Source organism: Paroedura picta, chromosome 2 (genome assembly GCF_049243985.1).
Source record: "Paroedura picta isolate Pp20150507F chromosome 2, Ppicta_v3.0, whole genome shotgun sequence".
Taxonomy (NCBI): domain Eukaryota; kingdom Metazoa; phylum Chordata; class Lepidosauria; order Squamata; family Gekkonidae; genus Paroedura; species Paroedura picta.
This window is the reverse complement of record NC_135370.1, coordinates 119,662,346-119,684,159: the sequence shown is the minus strand read 5'-3', so window position 1 is coordinate 119,684,159 and position 21,814 is coordinate 119,662,346. Positions and strand designations below refer to the sequence as shown.

Here is a 21,814-nt window from a genome sequence, read left to right as displayed (position 1 = left end):
AAATCTGTGTTCACTTCTCCACAGCTACTAAAATTTTGCCAAAACAACTTTTTGAAGAGCTTGAACTCTGGCAAATCTCAGAGGAAATTCCAAAGCATGAGGAGAAATCACCAAGGAAGCCTCAACTGCATGAAGAATTGATGCCTTGCTCATGACAAATTATATACACAGGAGATCTCTGAGATGTTGTTAGTAAGTGCAACAGGAGGGACTGGACAAGGCAAGCACTTTTGTATGTAGTGTGGAAAATGGCTGGTTGGTTGTTTTTTTTTTTTAAGAAGAAGAGTTGGTTCTTATATGCCAGTTTTCCCTACCCGAAGGAGGCTCAAAGCGGCTTACAGTCGCCTTCCCTTTCCTCTGCCCACAACAGACACCCTGCTAGGTCAGAACAGCTTTATCAGTGCCGTGGCGAGCCCAAGGCCACCCAGCTCGCTGCATGTGGGGGAGCACAGAATCGAACCTGGTGTGCCAGATTAGAAGTCCGCACTCCTAAGCACTACACCAAACTGGCTCTCCAGTTTTGACTTGATCACTTGCTTTCAGGCCTTAGGAATAGCACTGGTGATACAGTTAGCCAATAAAGTAGTTTTCCCACTTGTTACTAGAAGTGCAGTAAAGAATTTTTTTCATGTTCCTTGATGTTTGAGAGATAAAAATAAAAATAAAAATGATAAAGGCCAGGATCCAAAGATTTAAATAAACAACCTACCTAAAATTAATTTTGGCTTGCCTTTCTCAAACAGTGACCCTCCATGAATCATGGAAAACCAATTTTGAAACTGACATCTTTGAAATTCATTTGTAAAATCTCATATGGGGTCTGCTGTTCAAAAAATACAAACGCAGCAATTCTATGGGCCATGCCTAAACTTTTGGCCATAAAGTAGCTCACTGGAATCTGGCCTGATGATACAATTCTAAACATGGTTATTTAGAAGGCAACATCATAGCCTCATGAATTCTGAATTCATGAATTCTGAATAAGTAAGATTAAGATCATATCTAATATGATAAATCTTGAATACTATGGTCTAATCCTGAAAGTGTTTATACTCATATGACTGTTAACTGATATGCACAATGACCATATTTTCATTTTCATTTAGTTAAAAACACTATTTTAAAGTGAAAACTAACCATTGTAAGTAAATAAACTTAATACTAAAAACAGTGTCGTTGCAGTCATAATGTATATTTGAAGATTATTTTTTGTCTCCTGACTAATACGTGAGAGTGAAACTGAAGGTCACATAGGCCCACGTAAGTATAGCAACCCATTCCACTCTCTTCCAGATTTGAAAAATATTAAAGATTGCTTTTCCTTCCATTAGGAGGAGTATTTCCCGCCTTTTACGGTGAATCCATTACACTAAGTCTTCCAGCAATAAAACTTGCAAAGTATTGTGACAGTGCTAAACTGAAATCAAGTCAATATATTTTGAAAGGCTAGATCTTTCAAAAATATTGATGGGGCCTGAATTTGTTTATTTTTAAATCTCTATGGTTTGAGTATGTTATTGTAAAAGGAAATATTTTAAATTCAAAATCTCTTCACTGAGGAACAATCACACATTAGAGATACCTTTTTCTTTTAATAATGAGTGGTTTATTTAGTTTTGCATCAAATTGTATGTGATCACATATTAGCAGAAATCACGTACTACCCTCTCAATGACCTATGATGAGTTTTAGTAATATACAAATGTGTCTAGTGCAATCAGTTATTTCCTTGATTAAAACAGATGATTCACCAACTTAAATGTTTCATTGGTCAATGCACCTGCTAAATCTGTACTCAGAATACACTGATAAAATAATATTGAGGTCACCCGGGAAGTCCAGGCAATGGTAAACCATCTCTGTTCATCTCTTGCCATGAAACCCTATTGGGTTATTATGTCAGCTGCAATCTCTCTCTCTCTCTCTCTCTCTCTCTCTCTCTCTCTCACACACACAGACACACACACAGACACACACTTGTATAAGTAGTATGTATCAAATTGTTTTTTAAAAACATGCAGGGAAGGACTATGCTGTTTATGATCATACTAATGATGTATTATACATTTATGTATGTAAACACCTAGATCTTACCATCTTATCTCCCTATTCTGATAGGGATCTCTCTTTTGTATAGTGCTTGGCACAGTTTAAACAGCAAATAAAATAAATAGCTAAATTTCTACAGGCCTGATGTAGTAAGATTTTACAGTTTAAGAATATATCAATAACTATTATTAAAAATATTATTACTACACGCCAATAGATATTAGCCATTGTTAACCCTCTGTTGGACCAGGGTCCATAGAACAGATATGGCAAAGCCTTGTGCTCAGCATTCTCTAAAATATGGGCAGCCAGTTTTATCACTTGTTGACAGAGGGGAGAGAGAATCTAGAACAAATCTATCCCCACTCCCTGAGCGCATAATCACCTGGGTCAAAGACAACTATTAGCTTAGCAATTGCGTAGAAGAACTAACCCAGCATCATAACCCTGGAAGCTACATGCAAGAGCCGTTGGACCATCCATGCACAGCACCTTCTTGAAAGTACAGCATACATTTTGCAAACAACAGTGCATAAAGCAGTTTTGCTAGACCATAGCAGCTATCATTATAAAATGCTTTTGTTTAAAATGATATAATCTGGTACCTCCATTGCTAATCCAAAAACTCTCACTTCTTTCGTGTACTTTTGTGGTACACATGCCAAAAGTTGCTGTTATTTCAACAAGAAAATTGGTTTCCTTTTCTAAACCATTTCCATGTTTAATCATTTATTGCCCAAATTTGGAATATTTTCTTTATTCTTTTATTCTTTATTATTTTGGTTCACTTTGTTTTAGCTTGTCTAATGAGCACATACATTTTTAGGAAGGACTTTTGTGTCATTTTTTAAGTTAACAAAAATATATAGTAAAAGTGAGATCAGATTATTGGGAAAGCTGTTCTTCAGGGATAAATTATTTTAATTTCAGTATTTAAAAAGAAATAAATAAACATTTATTTATTGGCTACAACATATAGTGCTCTTTTTGTCTCTCCAGGTAAATGAAACAAATATGGCATAGCTTTTGATTTTCTCACCTTGAGCTCGGGGTTAGATTAAGCAGATTTTCTAAACTCAAAATCAGGATGACCTGATATCCAGCTCATTCAGTGAGAGTTTTGCACTCCCGTCTAAATTTTATAACTTGTGAGTTGGCCTAGTCTGAGGGAATTCAGGAATATTTTTTAAATAATAATCAGGTGGTATTCAAATTTATGATGAGAATATATTAATATCTTACTTTTTGAATACTACAATTTAAATTTTCTCTAAAAATGAATCAATATATTATATCTATTACAGATGTGTGTGTATTAAGATCATAGCTATAGCAATTTTAGAAAACAATCCAGGCCAATTATATGTGCTTAATCTCTACTAATTTAAGTGAGAGTTAAATGTATGTAACTGCGTTTCTCTATGTATGCCTCAGTCCAGAGCTTTGTGGGTACTCACAGAATTTCTGCAAATGTACACATCCTTATTCACTTCAACAGCGGTGGACTCTGTGTTGCACCCATTTGCATTTGTAGAACCTTCCATGGAAGGAACTAGGCATGCTGATGCACGTAGGAGTTCCATGTGCTCACTGGAATCTCGGTGCTTGCATGAAATGGCGGTCAGGTCAACAACATCAAATTGTTTCCTACCTTTTTAAGATGCCCCTGAAGCAGTTTATCAGTGTTCCTAGTTTCCAGGTGAGAAACTGTGATTGGCTTAAGTTTGTCAAAAACATAGATGTGCTTTGATTTGAATATTAATTTCACATTCCCTGTTTAATACTTTTGGTACCCATTGTTTAGTACCAAATACACATATTAGTAATAACATGTTGGCATATAGCAACATTTTCCAGGTATGTCTAGGAATTTCATTGGTAGCTGTATGTTCCTAAACCTAATGTAAAAAAGGGGGGGTGGGAGATAGGAAATAGTCCCTTTTTTAGATGTCGTCAACTACTAATCTCATGAAACTCACATAAGCCAAGGCAATAGACTGAAAAGGCTGTTAGATCCTTATGGGATAAGTACCAGCAATAACAGCTGCTAAGCTGTGTTTATTAATATCCCTTCTAACCCTACATCCTGGTTCTGATACCGGTCAACACTTCTAAAAATAATATATAATCCATATTGATAAACCCAGTCATTAAACGGTAATGACTGGGGAAGGCACTGGCAAACCACCCCGTATTGAGTCTGCCATGAAAACGCTGGAGGGCGTCACCCCAAGGGTCAGACATGACCCGGTGCTTGCACAGGGGATACCTTTACATTTTATTCATAAATAACTAGGGTATTCCATAACCTATGAATCCTCTCTCTCTCTCTCTCTCTCTCTCTCTCTCTCTCTCTCTCTCTCTCTCTCTCTCTCTCTCTCTCTCAGGAAACACTGATAGAGCCAAGAGATGGTTTGAGATATAAAGGAAGGGAGCAAGGGGAAAGAAATACAAGTGTCTTTGTGTGGTGGGGAATAAAAGAACAATGGAATGTAAGCAGAGAGGTCAAGTTTCCAAGCCTGTTAATTGTGGGGTAGGGAGGATCTTCCCTTTTTTTCTTTTTCTTTTTTGAAGCTATATTGCATGGATCCATAAGAATCTACATTAGCGATCCCCAACCTGTGGGCCGCGGACCACATGTGGTCCTTCGACTAATTGGAGGTGGGCCCCGAAGGACGCCTTTTCCCCCACCCAGACCTTTACTTCATCCCTCCCCCAGCCCTTTACAACACACTTCATTGTTGTGGCGTGTCTGTATCTTATTTTGAAGGGATGATTAAACATTACCATAACAATCAGAGAGCGTTAGGGCAGTGGTTGAGAGTAGAGGAGTAAACTACCCCCCCCCCACTGGGCCTCAGTAAAAGGTGTTGAGTGGTCCCCGGTGAGTAGTCCCCGGCGTTGAGTGGTCCCCGGTGATAAAAAGGTTGAGGACCACTGATCTACATTGTTGATGTCATAGGCTTTGGTGATTTAATGCTCAAGAAGCAACGTTGATTTTAAGAAGACGTGTCAAAATGCAGGCATTGATCCATGCTACCCAGAACAATTGCCATTCCAAAAACAGGACTCCGCATTGTTTTATGTTCCCAGATTACATGTTCCCCACATGCAGGGGAAGCTAGTTTGGAGCTAGTTTGTGGGCCAACCTCACATTTTGATGCCTAACGTGGGGAAAAATACCTAACAGGAGACCAGTCTGCTAATTCATGTGAGGCACCATCCATGGGCAAGTTGTTCTGCACAGCCACACTCATATGAACAGGAACAACATAAATTTTGTACAACTCTCATTCATTTGGATACAGTTTTTATAGGGCTTGTAACTCCCGGGTCAAATCTACCTGTTCTGAAGTTTGTCCCTGAGGCAGCTGCCTCATCTTTCTTTATATTAGGCTGCCTCTAACAGCACAGCCCTGCTGCAGATATTCCATTTGATATTTTCTACATATGAGCTAGTGTACAGAGCTAGTTTTTTTTACATTTCAGTGTCACTCAAAAAACATACATAGGCTGAGGCTATGCAGATGGGTGCTTGATCTTCTGTGGCTATGACCATGTTATTTTAAAAAGACCTTCCCAGGAGCTGGATGTTTTGTGGCCCTGTACAATTTTCTCAATATGTCCCACCCTGGCACCTTATGAGAAAGGCAGCAAGTTTTGCTTCATCGTGACAACGTCCCCAGTGCACTTTTATCCTATGCCATAAGGGAGTATGTGAACACTTTAAGTTACCTTGCATTGAGTCAGACCATTGATCTATTAAAGGAGAGGCTTCTCAAGCCACCTATTGCCTGATCCTTTTAACTGGAGATGGGGTTAGAACCTGGGATCTTCTGCATGCCAAGCAGCTGCTCCATCACTGAGCTATGGGTCCTCTTCCCTACTGAACCACAGCCCTTCCCAATAGCAGCCATTCATTGTTGTGGGGAGAGTGAAGCTTGTAGGTATCTGCCGTATAGACAGAATGTACATTCCAAACAGACAATGGGGTGTGGGGCTCTCACTAACAGGGGTCCTACAGCTAGATCAATGTTTATGTCTTTGCAGCATACAATAAACTTCAGTGACTAGCATTTTGATAGTCTTATAAGCACCAGCCCTGTGTTCAAAGGTATCAACACAGGTATGGTCCTGCCAACGTAGATCACTTGAGGGACAAGAGCATTAGGCCATCAGGCGATTCAGCAATACCTCAGTCGAAAACATTACCTTATTTGTTTACAGCATTGCATATATGCAGATTATATAATATATAACAAACTGTGTTTGATTAAACACAGCAGCAATGCTGCAAAGAGGATTTAAAGATATAGAATAACATGGGCAACTGGCATCAGATTGTAAGAATTTGAGCATGACCTTTAAAGAGTACATTTCTGTTGATATATATGAATCTTTCTCTTAAAAAAAGATGTACATAGATAAGGATATTTCTTAGAAATTAACAATTACATTCTCGATATTGTGATGAAGTAAGAGGCTGGCTGCTAGATACCCATGTCCACTCATTCCTTGTTAATTGGACTTCTAGTTCTCTATTCCTTTCCTAGAAAATACAATAACTTCATGAGGGTCTCTCAGTACAGATTCAGTACAGGATCATATAGACATGCTGTTCAAAGGGCATTTCCTTCTTATACAATAAAAGCACATTTGGGATCCTATTGGGTCTTTTGTAGCATGGTTTTCAATGATATAGATCATAATCAGAAATATGCTCCAAGGTACCATAGCCCTTTCCTTCATATTAGAAAGCTCCCACATTATCAGGATTGTTAAAAATGTAAAACAACTGGATTTATGAGGTCTAAACATACATACTAGTTTTAAAACTATGAAGAACTGATTGTATCAGAAAACAGTGGTCAGGATGAAACTTTCGAGAGATTTCTGTTTGTATTTTTAAGAATGTGTTCCCATTTCAAATGTAGCTGTGCAAACTAGTATTAGTATTATTTTTAATATAACACAGGGCACTTTTGCTCAGTTTTCCTCCTTATTAAAAACTTGAACTTTAGAAACAAATTTCTAAATGCTGTAGCACCACATGCTTTTTTTTTTTTACAATGTTTACGTACTGAAAAAAGTCACAGTAATTTTCCTTTATATGATCTGTCCTTGCTACCAGGTCTGATTGCTGGATTCTCAGGTCAGTAAGTTAGGGTGATTTTTGTCTCAGAAACTAGAGTTTCCTTTTTGAGTCTTGAGAAAGGCCTTCTAAATGCATCACCATGCCGGCCCCAAGCGCACAAAAGGAGCAGCATTTAATGACTTTTATGGGAAAAGCAATTATGCCTATTTATGGGAGAAGGATCCTTTCTACGTGTTGGGTGACATGGAACATTAGAAGAAATTAGTTCTTCAAAACTGCCAGCACATTGAGAAGCTCAAGATGCATGCAGGGGAAAGCGAGAGTTTAAGTTGGAGTTGGGGTAGGGAATCCTTATTCAGAGAATTGGGAAATGCGGATTGACCGCATGCAACAGCTTGCAATTAGACAGCATGTGAAGATACCTTTGATGATATTATATCATTATTGTCATGCATGCTTGTCCATACAACCCAGCCCGCATCGTCCCAACACACCTGATCCTGCCAGATATTGGAAGGTAAGCAGGGCTGGCCGTGGCTAGCTAGCACTTAGAAGGGCAACCTCTAAGGGATCCCTGGGTCGTGAGGCCAGGACAGGCAATGGCAAACCACGTCTGAACATCTCTTGCCAGACAGCCAGAAAATCTTAGGTTCTCCTGGCTATATTACACACACACCATACAATTCATAAAAATAACAACCACCCTTATGTCTGTTTTCCCTAATGGCACTGGAATTTGTTTGATCTCTTGAGATGACTGGTACCATAGTAAGCAATCAATTTGGAACATTTTTAAAAAAGTATTATTATACCAGCTTAGATCCATAATAAAATCATATGAAATTAGCAAGTTCTGCCATTCTAATGAATACATTTATATAATGATAAAAATAAAATGAAATAAACACTGGCTATCATGTTAAGGGATGCAATAACCCTAGAATTTACAGTTGCCATTTCTGTACTTTGACTGATAATCCACCTTGAATCCCAGTGAGAAAGGCTGACTATAAATAATGTAAATAAAATACCAACTTTAGAGATATTTAAAATAGCCTACACCAGCAATCTGAACGTCAAACAAGTCACCAAAATCATTTAAACAATATTTATTTCATCAACAAAGTGCAGTAGCATGGATTTGTGGGTGTGTAAACTAAAGTCTAATTATTGATATGGGAACTATGCCAGTTAAAAGTTTGTGTTACTTTCTGGCCTTTACTTCAAACATTGTGGGCACAAATCCCTGATCAGAGAACACATCTTTTCGGCCACTGGCAGGGAAGGGGTTAAGAGGACTAGGGGACAGAATTCTGTGGGCACGGGTTGCTCGAGAGTCAAACAGATCATATTTTTGTTTGTTTTCATAAAACATATGGATTGTATCGGGTGTGAGGGAATCTTCAGACTGTGGCCCAGAGTACCTTTTAGAAGTTCTATTACTTCTAAGGATTGGGCTGTAATCACCAAAGACAGTAACTATTAAAGGGCTATTTAAGATCTGCTCAGAGTTTGCAGTCCTCTGTATCTATCTATAACAAAATCTGCTTGTTAAAATGACCTACCTTTGCTACTTTTAATTGAACTTAGTCAATGGCATCAATAATGCTGGCTGTGAAGTAGATGTAGTGACTTAAACACAATTATTTGCAGTAAATAGCAGAAACACGCTTTAAATCTACCATCCCTCAGAAGCCACAAAGTCACAAGTAGGTTTTTTTTTTTTTTTGCTATTGTTGCCTCTTACTTTGTTTGTCCCCCTTTCCAAGGGAGTCAGCAGAACCAGAATGATATTCCATATGAAGGGAATCACTGGCTAGGAAATGGAGATATAATCCATGAAGGAGCAACTGGGCCCCCCTCACTGTAGCAAGAAACCTGAACTCCTCCTTTATCCTTTCCTATCCTCCTCTTCCGTCATAATGCTGTCATTTCTGAGAGAAGAGAAGGACCTAGGATCCCCTCCCTACATATTGATCTATATGGAGAGAGATTAAGAAAAAGATTTTTGTTCTTTGCAAAAGGAAGAAAGAATGAGAAGCCCAGAAATAAAGGATTTTAAAGGGTTTTCTAGACTGCTACACAGATATAATGTGGAAATTAACTTACTTATTTGGAGAAGCTTAAAAGAAACTAGATAGCCAACTGATTCTTTAACAGCCAGACGGCATAATGCCTAGGTTTGTCTGAAGCTGGAATGTAAAAATTAAAAAATCTCTGTTATTTTTAAAACATGCATTAACTATTTAACAGGGATGCAAAAGTATGGGGGGGGGGGGAAACTACAAAACAGAGAGAAATTACCTTTTACTGATTCCCCAAATTTAAAGATGATTTAATTTATGGATATCTATAATGGTCAGCTCGCTTAGCAGATACTCTGCAACAGTGTAATATGGCCAGGTTAATGTATTGGTAAAAATTATTTTAATGTGCTTTCTAGTCAGCTCTTGTACTTTACAGATATGTTGGCCTGCAGAAAATCTTAGACACAGGAAATGCAAACTAATGAGACTGATTGGGTGTGGCATTGTGATCAATGTTTCACAGGGCTTACTGTAGGAGCATGAATTCCTTAGCTTGCTGCTGGATAATATGCAACATTGTATGTGCTTTGATAAAATGTATCAGTTCCTCTGCTAAGAGGGGGCCCAGACTTCTTCATCAGTGAGCCAACTGTGGGAGCCTTTCGCAGCATTTGGCTCAAACTCGAGGAAGTCCATGTTTCCCATTGGGCAGCTGAAAGGGTTATACCGAACGCTTAGTGGCTCATGTGTCAATCACAAAGCCACCTACCCACTTCTCAAAACAGTTTTCCAAGTCTAAAGAAAGATTTTTCTAAATACCTGACAAATGTTTAATCAGATAGATACGGAGGGTACTTAAGGGGGGGGGGAAACCCAAGCAGACGACACTGGAATCAGAGGCCATATATATGTCATTTGAGCAGCACTAGAGAGACTTAACACCTTACAGCAGAAAAACCAGCACCTGTTCGTGGCTTCAGGAAGGTACATCTTTATATAGCCTAACTGAATACTGACTGCAAAAGCATTCACCGATGCTGTTGAGATCTACCCATTATCAAATTTCAGGCAGGGCCAGATTAAAACTGTACATGTCCCACCTGTGCAAAGGCATTCACTCAATGTATTTATTTACATCTTACGCCTATTCTGATATCTTTCCAGGTCATACAATTAATGTTCTTTCCTGACTCTAATTATACTTACTTGGGTATAAATCATGTTGAAATCAGTGAGATTTGTTTCCAGGTAAACATGGACTGAATTGTTATACTGTGTGGTACTGTACCCCATAGCCATCCTGACCATATTTCTAAAAAGCATAATAATGATATAAGAGCTGCAAAGAAATGGCTAAGCCCTATGCTAAGGAGCTTGGCCCAAGGCAATGAGGAGGGGGGTGGGGAGAGATAACATCATGTGTTTGATGCCTCCAAACTTCTCGGAGAACATTCTGTAGTGTTACAAAAAACTGTGCATTATACTTGGCGTGCTGATATTGGCTTCCTATGCAATTAGGGGCCACAAAAGATTGACAGAAATAGTCTAATAGAGGGATATCCTGAAAACTCTGGTCAAAGACTTGTAATACTAAATATAGTTTGTTAGAATGGACTTTGGGGACAGTTGTTCCACTTTAGATACTTATAAATCCATAATTAATGTATTTTATTTCTCATTCTCTTTATTTCAAATTGTCTGACAAGACTAAATCAAATGTTTTAATTATTCTGTCCCTCACCCCCGCCCCATTTAAAAACAGACAGACCAGGCTAGATTCTTCTCTCTAGCTATGAAATAAATTCAGTCTATAGAATACCCCCCTGATTCTTTCGATAAATAATGCACTGAACTTTTCAGTATTTTACGACATGTTGTGTAGCATGTGTTGTGGTTTCCTAAAGATCAACAGGACAGGGAGTGAAGCAAGCTTTATGGCGGCAGCCTTGCTATTGATGCATCATTACAAGTATATATGTAAAAAACCGAATTGATCTTTACCAGCAGAGAATCGTGTGCAAGTTTGAAGCCTGTGGTTATAAGCTCTGAGTTAATTCACCTGGCAAATAGTTAAAACTGGTTTTGATGAGATAAAAAAAAACCCTGCAGATTTTGATTCAGATCTCTTTCTCCAAGTTATATATATTAATTAGGCTGGTAGTTGGGACTAGAAATATATATATTTAAATGCCAACTGAAATTTTATAAGATCTTATCTTGCTCATGGAGAGGGTTTTGAGATTGTTGTTGTTGCTCTACTTTAATTTCAGTGGAGCCATTATCCATGTTTGTTAAGCATGGTCATTTCAATGAAAAGGTGTTCTCTTCTAAAGACCAACCAAATAAAGAGAAATCGTATCATGGCACAAAACCACTAGGCACTTGGTTGAGGCTGGGCTGCCAGTAACATCTAAGAACCCCCCCCCCACCGCCACACACACACACACGCACACACACTCCTTTGTAATATCTATGCTCTGGTATACATTTTTAAAATATTAATGCGGGAGAGGTTGCCAGTAAGGATGCAGGGACAATTCCACTGTCTATTTTATGGTGTTTTAACTGCTTATTTTCTGTTGTTTTATTTCTGTTATTTTAACAACTATAAGAAGTGGTGCAAAATTGGAAATCGTGGTGACAGTTGTGCCAAGAGTCGGACTTGACTGAATGGCTAATATAATCATAGCGGTCATCATCATCACACTGCCCCAAGACGGCTGGACTAAGAGGGGAGGTTCGATAAATCTATTTATAAATCTATTTTTTATGAAAATCTCAGTCTATGATACGGCAATTTAATCTTCTGGTGTAATATCACCAAGTATACATAAACCATATTAGCACAGAAAAAGTCACTTGGTCAACCAACGTGGCAAAAAGCAAATAGAAAGACGAACGAGCCAGCCATGCCATTTTGGAGTCCTTTCTCAGTTTTGCACATGCTGAGACCTTTCTCCTACTGAAGAGGGTCTGTATAGAGATCAAGACACAGCTGGTATGCTTGTCTTGCTATTTGCTTTTTGCCACATTAGTTGACCAAGCGATTTTTTAAATGTATATTTGATGATATTACACAAGAAGATTAAATCACCATCTCATATGAGACTGAGATATCCTGTTTTTATGCCATTATATGGTTTCTCTGTTAGGTTGCCCTACTCCCGTGTTCTTTTCTTTACTTTTTAAAACTTTTTTTCTTTTCCCATTCTAAAGGCCAACATTGCCATCTTGTCAAAAGAAAACCAGGTCTGCAAACTCTTTTCAAAAGGGGAGGACTTCCTCTCAAATTAGGTAGGCTGCAGTTCTAGGACTGCAGAGGCTTTAAATTGTCCCTTACATTTTAACTGAATTATGGTTTGGACACACAAACATACAAAAAGAAAAATGGATTTCGTCTGGATGTATAACAGGTTGCTGGAGATGAAAAGGGCCTTTCGTGTTGCATTAAAAGCTGGGAAGAAATAAATGAATATATTCTATTTTGAAAAGGAGAGGGCTTATAGGTGAATAGAAATACTATTTCCATTACTTTTTCCGCAATAATAAATAAACTTCCATTTCAGTTTGATTTTTATTTGGTCATTCCCTTTGTGAGTAAGATGAAGGATGAGCTTGGCCTAACATATATCCCAGGCACATTAACTGGACGCCTTTATAAATCATTTGTGCTGAAAGCAATTCCTTTGGGGTCATGAATGAAAGTTAGCATGTTTGTTCTGGTAGGGAACACAATGCTAATGACTGGCCAGCTTTAGATCTAATCTTTGCAGGATGAGGGGAGAATCTCGGCCTAATTCCTGTTGACTGCTGAAGGGGCCAGCACAAAAGTTATATGAGAGTGTTTCCTTCCCCCTTCCTATAAAGTTAACAAGTCACCTTGATCAGCATCATAGCTATTTCTAGGGCTTTGTTTTCCTGGAAGTGGTGGTGGGAAGTGCCTTGAAGTCACAGCTGACTTATGGCCACCCTGTAGGTTTCTCAAGGTGGGAGACATTCAGAGGTGGTTTGCTGCTACCTATCTCCACATCATGACCATGGAGGTCTCCCATCCAAACAGTAATCAGGGTTGACTCTGCCTAGCTTCTGAGATCTGACAAGATCAGGCTAGCTTGGGCTACCCAGGTCAGAGTTTGTTTTCCTGGCTCTCTCCAAAAAGACAAAGAGACAAGTGAGTCTCCCCTTGGGGGCAGACACTTCTAATCCGTTCTTCTATACGCAAGCCCTGAATTCTACAAGTAATAGATCTGCAGACTGGGGGGTGGAGATGACACAGGATGTTCCTACCTAAGAGGGTTTCCTCTGTTCCAAGTAGGTGGGAGTGAAATCAAGATCAGGCTGTTTAGTCTCTTTGGCTCTTGTTTAGTCTCTCCAAGCCATCTCATTGCTGCTGTGACCTTTGGTGCAAACACGGCTCATGCTGTTAGAGTTGTGTATGAGCGGTGTGTGGGCGTGAATCTCACCTGCATTTCCCAACTAGGCGAGTCCTCTCTTCTCCTTCCTGGTCTTGAGAATCCGATCTCTTTGCAGAGGCCTCCATGCCCATGCAAGAGCCCAAACACAGGAGCCACCTGCAAGAAGCACAACGTCCCTCACGTTAGTGCTGCCCCGGGGCAAAGAGATTCTGTTGCAGGGAATCAAGGAAGGAGGCGGTGGGGGAAGGTAAATTTTTTGGGGGGCATGATCATCCCTCTGTTGAAAGAGCCTTTCGCATAAGCCTGGATTCCGACCGCTCTGGCTCTCAAGTAGAGCTCGGAAGTTTTTTCCAAACACACTGCAGGAGGAGCGTATGTGGCCAAGAGCACCTTTCCAAGAACAGGAAGAAAGGGGAGCTGTGCATGAAACCCTTTCCTTCCCCATTGCCCATTTCATTTCTCGGAGCTCCTGAGAGGCCTTTGGCACTTTCAACTGACTCAGCTTGCTTGGCTCGTTCTTCAGCTAGCTGCCCTGGGCTTTGGGGCTTTGGGGCATCCCTCGCTTGGTAAGGAAATGTACAAGGGGGAGGAGGGGCTAAGCATTTCGAAGGGGGGTACTATCTGGGACCAGGGAGATGTTGTTCTCTCTCCCTCATCCTTTCCTTTGGAAGCCACCTCTATTCACAAACAGCAAAAGGAGCATAAAAGTGAGGCATGCAGAATTGTTAAAGGTTAGCCATTCTACCCTCCCATCCCACCCCAGTCCTGGAAATAAAGAATCAACCTCCTTTTTGACGCACCCCCAGTTTTCCCGCAGCCTATGCCTGCAAGGACGTGAGGATTTTTTCACTGCAAGGAAAGGCACGGGAAGATGAGGCCTTGCTGGCATCCTGGCCCTGTTCTCCAGCAGCAAAAGCCTTTCCGGAGGGAGCCGCAAAGGGCTGCGCTTGGGAAAGCCCCTTGATCTCACCCCCAGGAGAAAGCCACCCCATTCCCGATCCAGAGGCTGCCACCCAGGACAGCCCACTTTAGCAGGGCAGGGTCTGCCTCGCTGCCCTTTACGTCGAACAAGCCAGGCTGCCGCAGTTTCGCAGAAAAGAACAGCTCCTGAGGGTGCTTCCCACCACTGGGCCAGATGCTCCATTGAAAACAAAAGGACCACAGCCGGGGCAGGGAGTGAGAGAAGTGGCGGCAGGATTTACTTCCCTCCTGTTAACCCGCATTGGTGAGCGGGGTTCAGGTTCTCGCAACTCCATCAGTTTCCCCAGACTGGTAGCAACAGTTGGCTGCCAATGTACAGAGCCGAGCAGATGAGCTAATCCATGGTGGTTTGGCTTTCTCAGTGCTTCTCCTCAGACACCCCTCCCCTCCCAGATTAGTTAGGTTGGGATTCTCCTCCGGCAGGGATGGGCCAGGCGAAAGGAAAGCGGTTTTTCCACAGCACATCCCTCTCTGTGCTCCCTTCTCCCTTTCCCCATCTGTCCTGGGCGCCCGGCCCTTCAGAGATGCTCTGGGACGGAAAGCTTTTAAAGAAGGTTTGCTGAGGGCGAGAAAGGTGGCTCCAAATGCACTGGGGGCTGGTGGTGTTGGTGATGCAGGAGAGTGAAAAGGGACACCTTGGGCCAATGCCCCTCGCCTGCAGGGTGGAGTGGCCCTTCAGATGTTCCCTGCCGCAAGCCAGTTGGAACTACGGAGGTGAGAGTCACGAATCTGGACCAAGTTTGGCAAAGGCAGGTGGGACAGGAATCCGATGAGCTGCTTTGTTTTTGCCCGGCTTCTCCGTTCAACCCTCGGGCGGCTTTTTACTCTTTCCTGAAATACCATCCGGTTGTCAGAACCTCTTTTATCCCTGGAGGAACAGCAGCCCTTCCTTCTCCTGGGCTCTGCCCCTGGCCCTGAGTGGCTCTGCTGCCTCCTTCCCTCCTGCCTTCCTCGGCCGAATCCCAGTCTGGGTTGGCTGGAAGACTTTGAGAGGGGGAATCCTGAGAGCAGTCAAGAGTTGGAGAAGGGCAGCTCCCCCCCACCACCACCCAGAAGGCCTTTGCAGCCAATAGGCCTTTAGATTGCGGCAAGCGGGCATTCCACGGGCAACTCGCTGTGGTTCCCCTCTTGTCTCTTTGCCTGGTCTGTCCGGGGCGAGGGGCTGAGCGGAATGCTGCTTCTTGGGAGAAGGCTGGGGGCAACCCGCCCCCCCCCCCGCCGCCCATCCGCCCCCCATCTCTTTCTGTTGCCCAGGCCAGCCGGCTCGCTAATTACAGCCAAGGGGAAAGGCAAAGCAAGGCAAGCGCTGTCGAACTCCTCTCCGCGCTGTGTGTCTCTGGCAAGGCAAGGCAAGGCAAGGCAAAGCAAGGCGAAGCAAAGGCGAGGCGGCCGTTTCCTTTCCACCGTGCTAGACAGCTGGGGCTGAGGCGGCTGTGCTCGCTACCAATCACCTCGTCCAAAAGCACCGTCTCGGCCGGGTTTCCCCCCGGATTTGGTCTTTTTTACCCCGATCGGGGCCATTTGGAATTGGGAAAGGGAAGACCCGGGCGCTCGAGCGGTGGGAAGTTGCCTAAAAGCAGGTTGGAAGTGACGGGGGGGGTGGGGGGGGTGGGTGGGAGGGAGAGGCATCGCCTGCTACGGGAGTCTCCCCTGAACCGCGGCTGAGTCGTGAGCTTCCCCCCTCCCTATTATTTATGGGGTGATTCCCGACTCTCCCACCCACTCCCACCTTGGGATAAAGCGGGATCGCCCCTCCGTTCCCGGCGTGACTTGACAGAGTCAGGTCGCGCTTTTGAGGAGAGGGCAAATGACAGATCCGCTCCCGCCCCTCCCCCCCCACCCCACACACGGAGTGCCGGGGGATGAGACACAGCACGCCCTTTTAGCGGGAGGGGGAAATGGGGGGGGGGCTCTGAACTTTGAGAAAGTTTTATTGCATTTTATTCTGTGAAAGAAAGAAAAAAAATTAAAGGCAGAAGCATCACATCGGCCACGGAAGAGAGCGAGAGGAAGTCGGTGAAGAAAGTTGGGCTGGGAAGAGGTGGCGGGAGTGGGTCCGGGGGGAGGGCGTGGGATTCTCTCGAGACACACCCGGGATGAAGGGGTCGGGGTGAGGGGGGTGGGGGTAGGGAGGAGAAGGAGGGAGCCCCAAGAGTCTAGGTTAAGTCCAAGGCTCGGCGGTCGCGCAGCTGCTCCTTCGGCGAAAGCGCCCTCCGCGAATGCTTTTTGGGGTAAGGGCTTCCCGGCTAGGTAGTTATATACAGCAAGCCCAGACCGCAAAAAGATTCGCGAAGGACAAAGTCTCCCGTGGCTTCCTACATCCATCCATCCATCCATCCATCCGGCTGCCACCAAAGGAAGGGGGGGAAATCCAAAGCCCCCAAAGACGGCCGGCTGGCTGCTGCTTGCCCCGACACTCCCGGATCGCCAGCCGCCCCGCGGTCCGTCCCCTCAGCCCCGCTCCGTCCCCGCCGAGCCCCTCTCCAAGCCCCAGCCGAGGGCTCCAACTCGGGAGAGCGGGAGGTGGGGAAGGAAGGAGGGGAGGGGGTTCCCTCGGCCCAGCCCTTCGTGCCGGGCCCCGTCCTCCTGCCCCCTCCCCGCGAAGGGGCTGGCAGCACGGGCTGGCGGGTTCGGGGGAGGGGGGCTCTCCGAGCGAAGCCGAGTTCAGACGGCGCTCCCCCCACACCCCTCCAGCGCTCTGCTCCGGAGCAGAGGGTCTAGCGCTCTGCACAGACGCTGCGTAAAGAGAAAACTCTCCCCCTGAGCACTAAATAAATAGAGACGAGGCAAGCAGTTCATTGGTGCGGACTAAAATCGTCACTCACCAATCAGGAGGCTCCTCACATTTCTCTCCCTCTCCCTCTTTTTTTCCCCAAAAGGGGGGGGGGAGAGAGAGAGCAACAGAAAGAAACATTTCCATGTCTAATTATTCAACAAACCCTAGACAAGAGAAGACCACGTCCCCTAGGGTTGCTGGCCTTGCCAGACTTTTTTCTGCTGCGTACTGCCCCGGAGGGGGGGGGCTGTGGGGGGGGGGAAGAGAGATTCGGTTCGGGTGGGTTCCGGACGAAGCTGCTTCCAAGGCAGCCTTCAAGGCATGAATCTAAATGGAGCAGAGAGGCTGGGGAGGCGGCGCACCCCAACGGTCCAGCTCCTGTGCCATATGGGCTCCCGGAAAGTGCACCAAAATCCCCGGTCAAAAGTTCCAAAGCACGGGGGTCCCTCGTCGCCCCCAGGCACCGTCACCCAAGAGTTGCATTCCCCACTAGTGGTGGTCAGCCCATGGCCGCTGCTGAAGACCCAGGACCCCTACCCAGGACCCCTTCTGCGTTGGGACGCCTGGGTGGTGGGCAAGGCGAGGGCTGTACTTTTCTTTGCCCATCACTCCACCCCAGTGGCTTCCGAGCCTCTGCCATAAGAGATTCGGGGAGGGGGGGGGGGGTAGGCGACATCTTCCCAGTTAAAAAGTTCCCAGATCGTGCCCCTCCACTAACTCCTCGTCTGCCGAAAACTGGAAGCCCCGCCATGGTGCCCGTCTGCAGCAGCTCGATAGAGAAAGAGTCGCCACTTCCTCGGAGTTCCTACGCAAAGTTCAAGAAGAAGCCCTCGCCCGAGAGTCAATAGACAAGAACTTGGAAGTTCCCCCCTCTGGGCTGCCTCCGCCCTGCGACTGCTGTCACGCCTCGAGAGCACCGAGTCCCTACCGAGAGCCCCGAAAGTTCCTACCTTCTCCGCCGCGTCCTTCCACCAAATCCACCCCAAGCCCCAGCAACAGTCAGCACCAGCAGCGGGAGCAGCAGCGGCGGCGGCGGCGGCGGCGCAGCCAAGGCATCCTCGTCGAGACGCAAGCTCCTACTGAGCTCTACCTGCTCCCTCTTCCCCTTCAAGTACCGCTGCTACCCACTGAGGAGGAGGATTTGCTCCCAACTTCCTTGCTTTAGAGACCTTCTGAACGGGCATCTTGCAACGGTGGGGAGCAGTTCCCCGGAGGAAGGACGCAAAGTTGTAGCCCCCTCCCTTCTCCCCTTCACTTACCTTTTGCCAGGCGCTCAAGTGGCCACTGTGCTGAGTAGGATCCAGTCTTGGACGTACAGGAATCACCTCCCCCTCTATGTGTGTGTGTGCGTGTTAGTTTTTTTTGGGTTCTTTTTTCTTTTCTTTTCTTTTTTTTTTAGGAAACTCGTGGCAAAGCATCCCTGCCTCCAGGTATGTATATAAACTACAGTAGTGTGTGGGAGGGTCACGATCTTGCTAAGTGCAGAAGATTTCTTCAAGATTAACCCCTTCTTCTCCAGCTCTCTTTCCCTTCTGCAACTTGTTGCTATATATATATATATATATATATATATATATATATATATATATATATATATATATATATATATATATATATATATATATATATATATATATATATATATATATATATATATATATATATATTTATATATATTTATATATATTTATATATATATTTATATATATAGGCACACACATGCGGATGGGGAAGCAACAAGAAAGCAAGCTCGGAGGAGTCCAGCTGCCCCCCTGACGCCGTTTTGATTGGATGGTCTTTTCATGTAGAGGGGACATCTCAAGTCGAAGTCACGATTCCTCGTCAGTTTGAAACCATCTGTGACTGGAGCCATGACGCAGCCAGCACACATTACTCACTTTTACAGTCACGACTTGGAAATCCGTGCAGTTTGCAGCCAAAATTACACCGCCACCATTGAATTATTTAATAGGATCCAGTTAAGGGTAATCTAATGCACTGTGCCACGGGATGGGCGAGGGTGATCTCGTAAAAGTGAGGCTACAGGGTGTGTACGCGAGAGGGGGTAGATGAGTCCTGAGAGCCGGACAGAGCGGGAGGCTTTTTGGATTGGTTTTCACCGACTTGTAGTGAGGTCTAGACACTATTCATATGTATATATCCATATGGACTTTAAGATACTGGAAGCTGTTTGCATTTGCTAGAACCAAAAGGACCCCTTTGCAAATACAGCCAGGCATGGCCAAAGAATAGGACGGTTTCTCTATACATTAGAAGGGCACCAGTGGGTGGTGGCTTGCTCAGCAGTTGATTCGCCGGCTTGCCTTGCCTCAATGGCAAGAAATGCTCAAGCTATTGCACGCAAGTTGAGGCAAGGCTGCTGTGACCAAGCCTATCTCTCTACCTTCTGTGCTCTCCGATGACCATGTCTGCATCCCTCTCATTGTCTGCAGGAACCGCAGGTGTTGCTGGGCTTTGCGTGTGGTAGGTGCAGCGATTTTCTAAGCCTGAAATGTGTTTTGTTTGCTCTTTCCTGTCCTTTTTGGAGATCTCTTTCCCTCGCGTTTACCCACCTTACATCTTTTCCCTTTGCAGATGTCAGGTTGCTACTACAAGAGCCCTTCCCCCATACCAGTTTGGGAATGCACTGCCCCTTTCTCGCGTGGAAGGCCATGGATTAAAGGGAAAGAGAGCTGTGCTGTGGTCTGTGTGTTTCAGAGCAATCTGATGCCATGGTTGGTGCCAGCTAGAATACCTCTGAGCCTGCCTGATCGCTGGCTAACCAGAACATCTCTGGGTGGCTTCAAGGAAGTACCGGGGGAGGAGGACTGATGTTTGCATCCGCCAGGTAACGGTGCCTCTGTTCGGTACACACCACAACAAACCCTCAGCCTAACTTCGCCTCCCCTTTCAGTCATTCCACCAACCCGTCTGGTGTCTAAGGACGCAAAGGAAGGGCAATGATAACAAACACAGACACCAACGTTCGCCAGAAGCGGTGGGCATTTCAGAAGGAGAAAAGGGGGTGGGTGCGAGCGAGGAGAAGGGGTGAGTCCAAATAAAACAACCTATAGACTCCTCTTTTGCGAAGCACCATCATCAGGTGCAGGCTGTTTCAAACGCACCGGCGGGAAAGGGGCAGGCAAGTCCAAGCAGAGAGGCTCTTTTACGCAGCGATGAGAAAACCTATGTTAGGAGGGAAGCCCCCGGCACTTAACTAACAATGAGCCGAAGTGTCGGCTGATGCCCCACCCCCCACCCGGCATCTGTGCCAGAAAGGATGCCCCGGTGAGAACCAGGCAGGCTGCTCGAGCTGCCCGGGAGAAAAAGAGCGACCGCTCAACGCTTCCCAGTTAAGGAGGAGGAGGGATGCTTCTTCAGCACCCGTTTCCGTGGACAGCTCCCTGCCAGCCTCTGCTTCGGAGGCTTTTCCGGCAGAGCACGAGAAAAGAGCAAGATATACTGTCAGCATATTCAACGATCTTTTATGCCATCTACCAAGCCCTTCCTCCCCCACTTCTCTCTCTCTCTCGCTACACAGGAGCCTTGCCATTAGATTGCGTCTAGCCACCCTTCTGAAAAATGAAAAAAGAGTGAGAGCCAGAGAGAGAGAGAGAGAGAGAGAGAGAGAGGCAGGCAGGGAGAGAGAGACTCAATAGCGCCGACAGAGAAGGAGAGAGAGAGTTGCAGCTTGCTATTGATTCAGAGATTTACCGACAGGGTGATTCCCCTTTCTGCAAGAATTCCCTGTGTCTGGGTTCCGTGCATGCACCAAATTCGTTAAGCAGAAGAGTATGTTCCCCTCTCCCCTCCCTCTTCCTCCACCCCCTCCCGTTAATATAAAAATAGCAAGAGAGACAAAATAAACCCAAGCATGCATAAAATAAAGGCAAGATCCACCGTCACTCTCTCTGCAGCATGCACAAGAAATATTACTACTTACCCAAACGGGAACTCCTTTGGTAGGGATGGGAGGGGAAGAGAGTTGAGGTTGGGGAGATGAGGGAAAGTGATGATGTGGGGGGAGAACATACAGGGCAGAGAGAGGGGAAAATCCAACAATTAATTTCCAGACAGTAGTTGGGAAAAAATACTGCGGTGATGTCCAGGTTTTCTTCCACCCGCGCTGGCGTTTATATACAAGTGCAACCCTCAGTCTATTTCTGGAACGCGATCAAAACCCTGGTGCTATTTTTAGCAAGTGCAGGGGAGAAAAAAAAATCCACACAAAGGCATTTCGCTGGAACATTACGTTCAAAATATTAAATGTGCATTAAGTCTCTCACCTGCCCCCCCACTCCCCAGCTTTTCTCCTCAGGATTGTTTTAGGTGCAACATTGCAGAGAATTGGGGTGGGGGTGGTAATTGATCGCTTTCCATATTGTTCAACCCCCCCTCAAAAACAGTTGTACTGCCTTTCTGCCTGTTGCCTTGCAATCATTGTTGTGCTTGTCTTCTCGCAGTGTCTTCA

The 21,814-nt window shown here is 44.7% G+C and overlaps 1 protein-coding gene across 1 annotated transcript in view; it reads right to left on the bottom strand.

Annotated features, from left to right (window-relative positions):
- The window catches only part of HSD17B12 (hydroxysteroid 17-beta dehydrogenase 12), a 231,456-nt gene extending 210,066 nt beyond the window's left edge, over positions 1-21,390 (bottom strand). Inside the window, exons 1-2 of the mRNA XM_077322224.1 lie at positions 21,287-21,390; positions 13,635-13,742 (exon numbers count right to left, since the gene is read on the bottom strand). Coding sequence (XP_077178339.1) covers positions 13,635-13,742; positions 21,287-21,375 — 197 coding nt within the window. The 5' untranslated portion in view covers positions 21,376-21,390. The remainder of the gene's footprint in view (positions 1-13,634; positions 13,743-21,286) is intronic.
- Between the last annotated feature and the right edge of the window lie 424 nt (positions 21,391-21,814).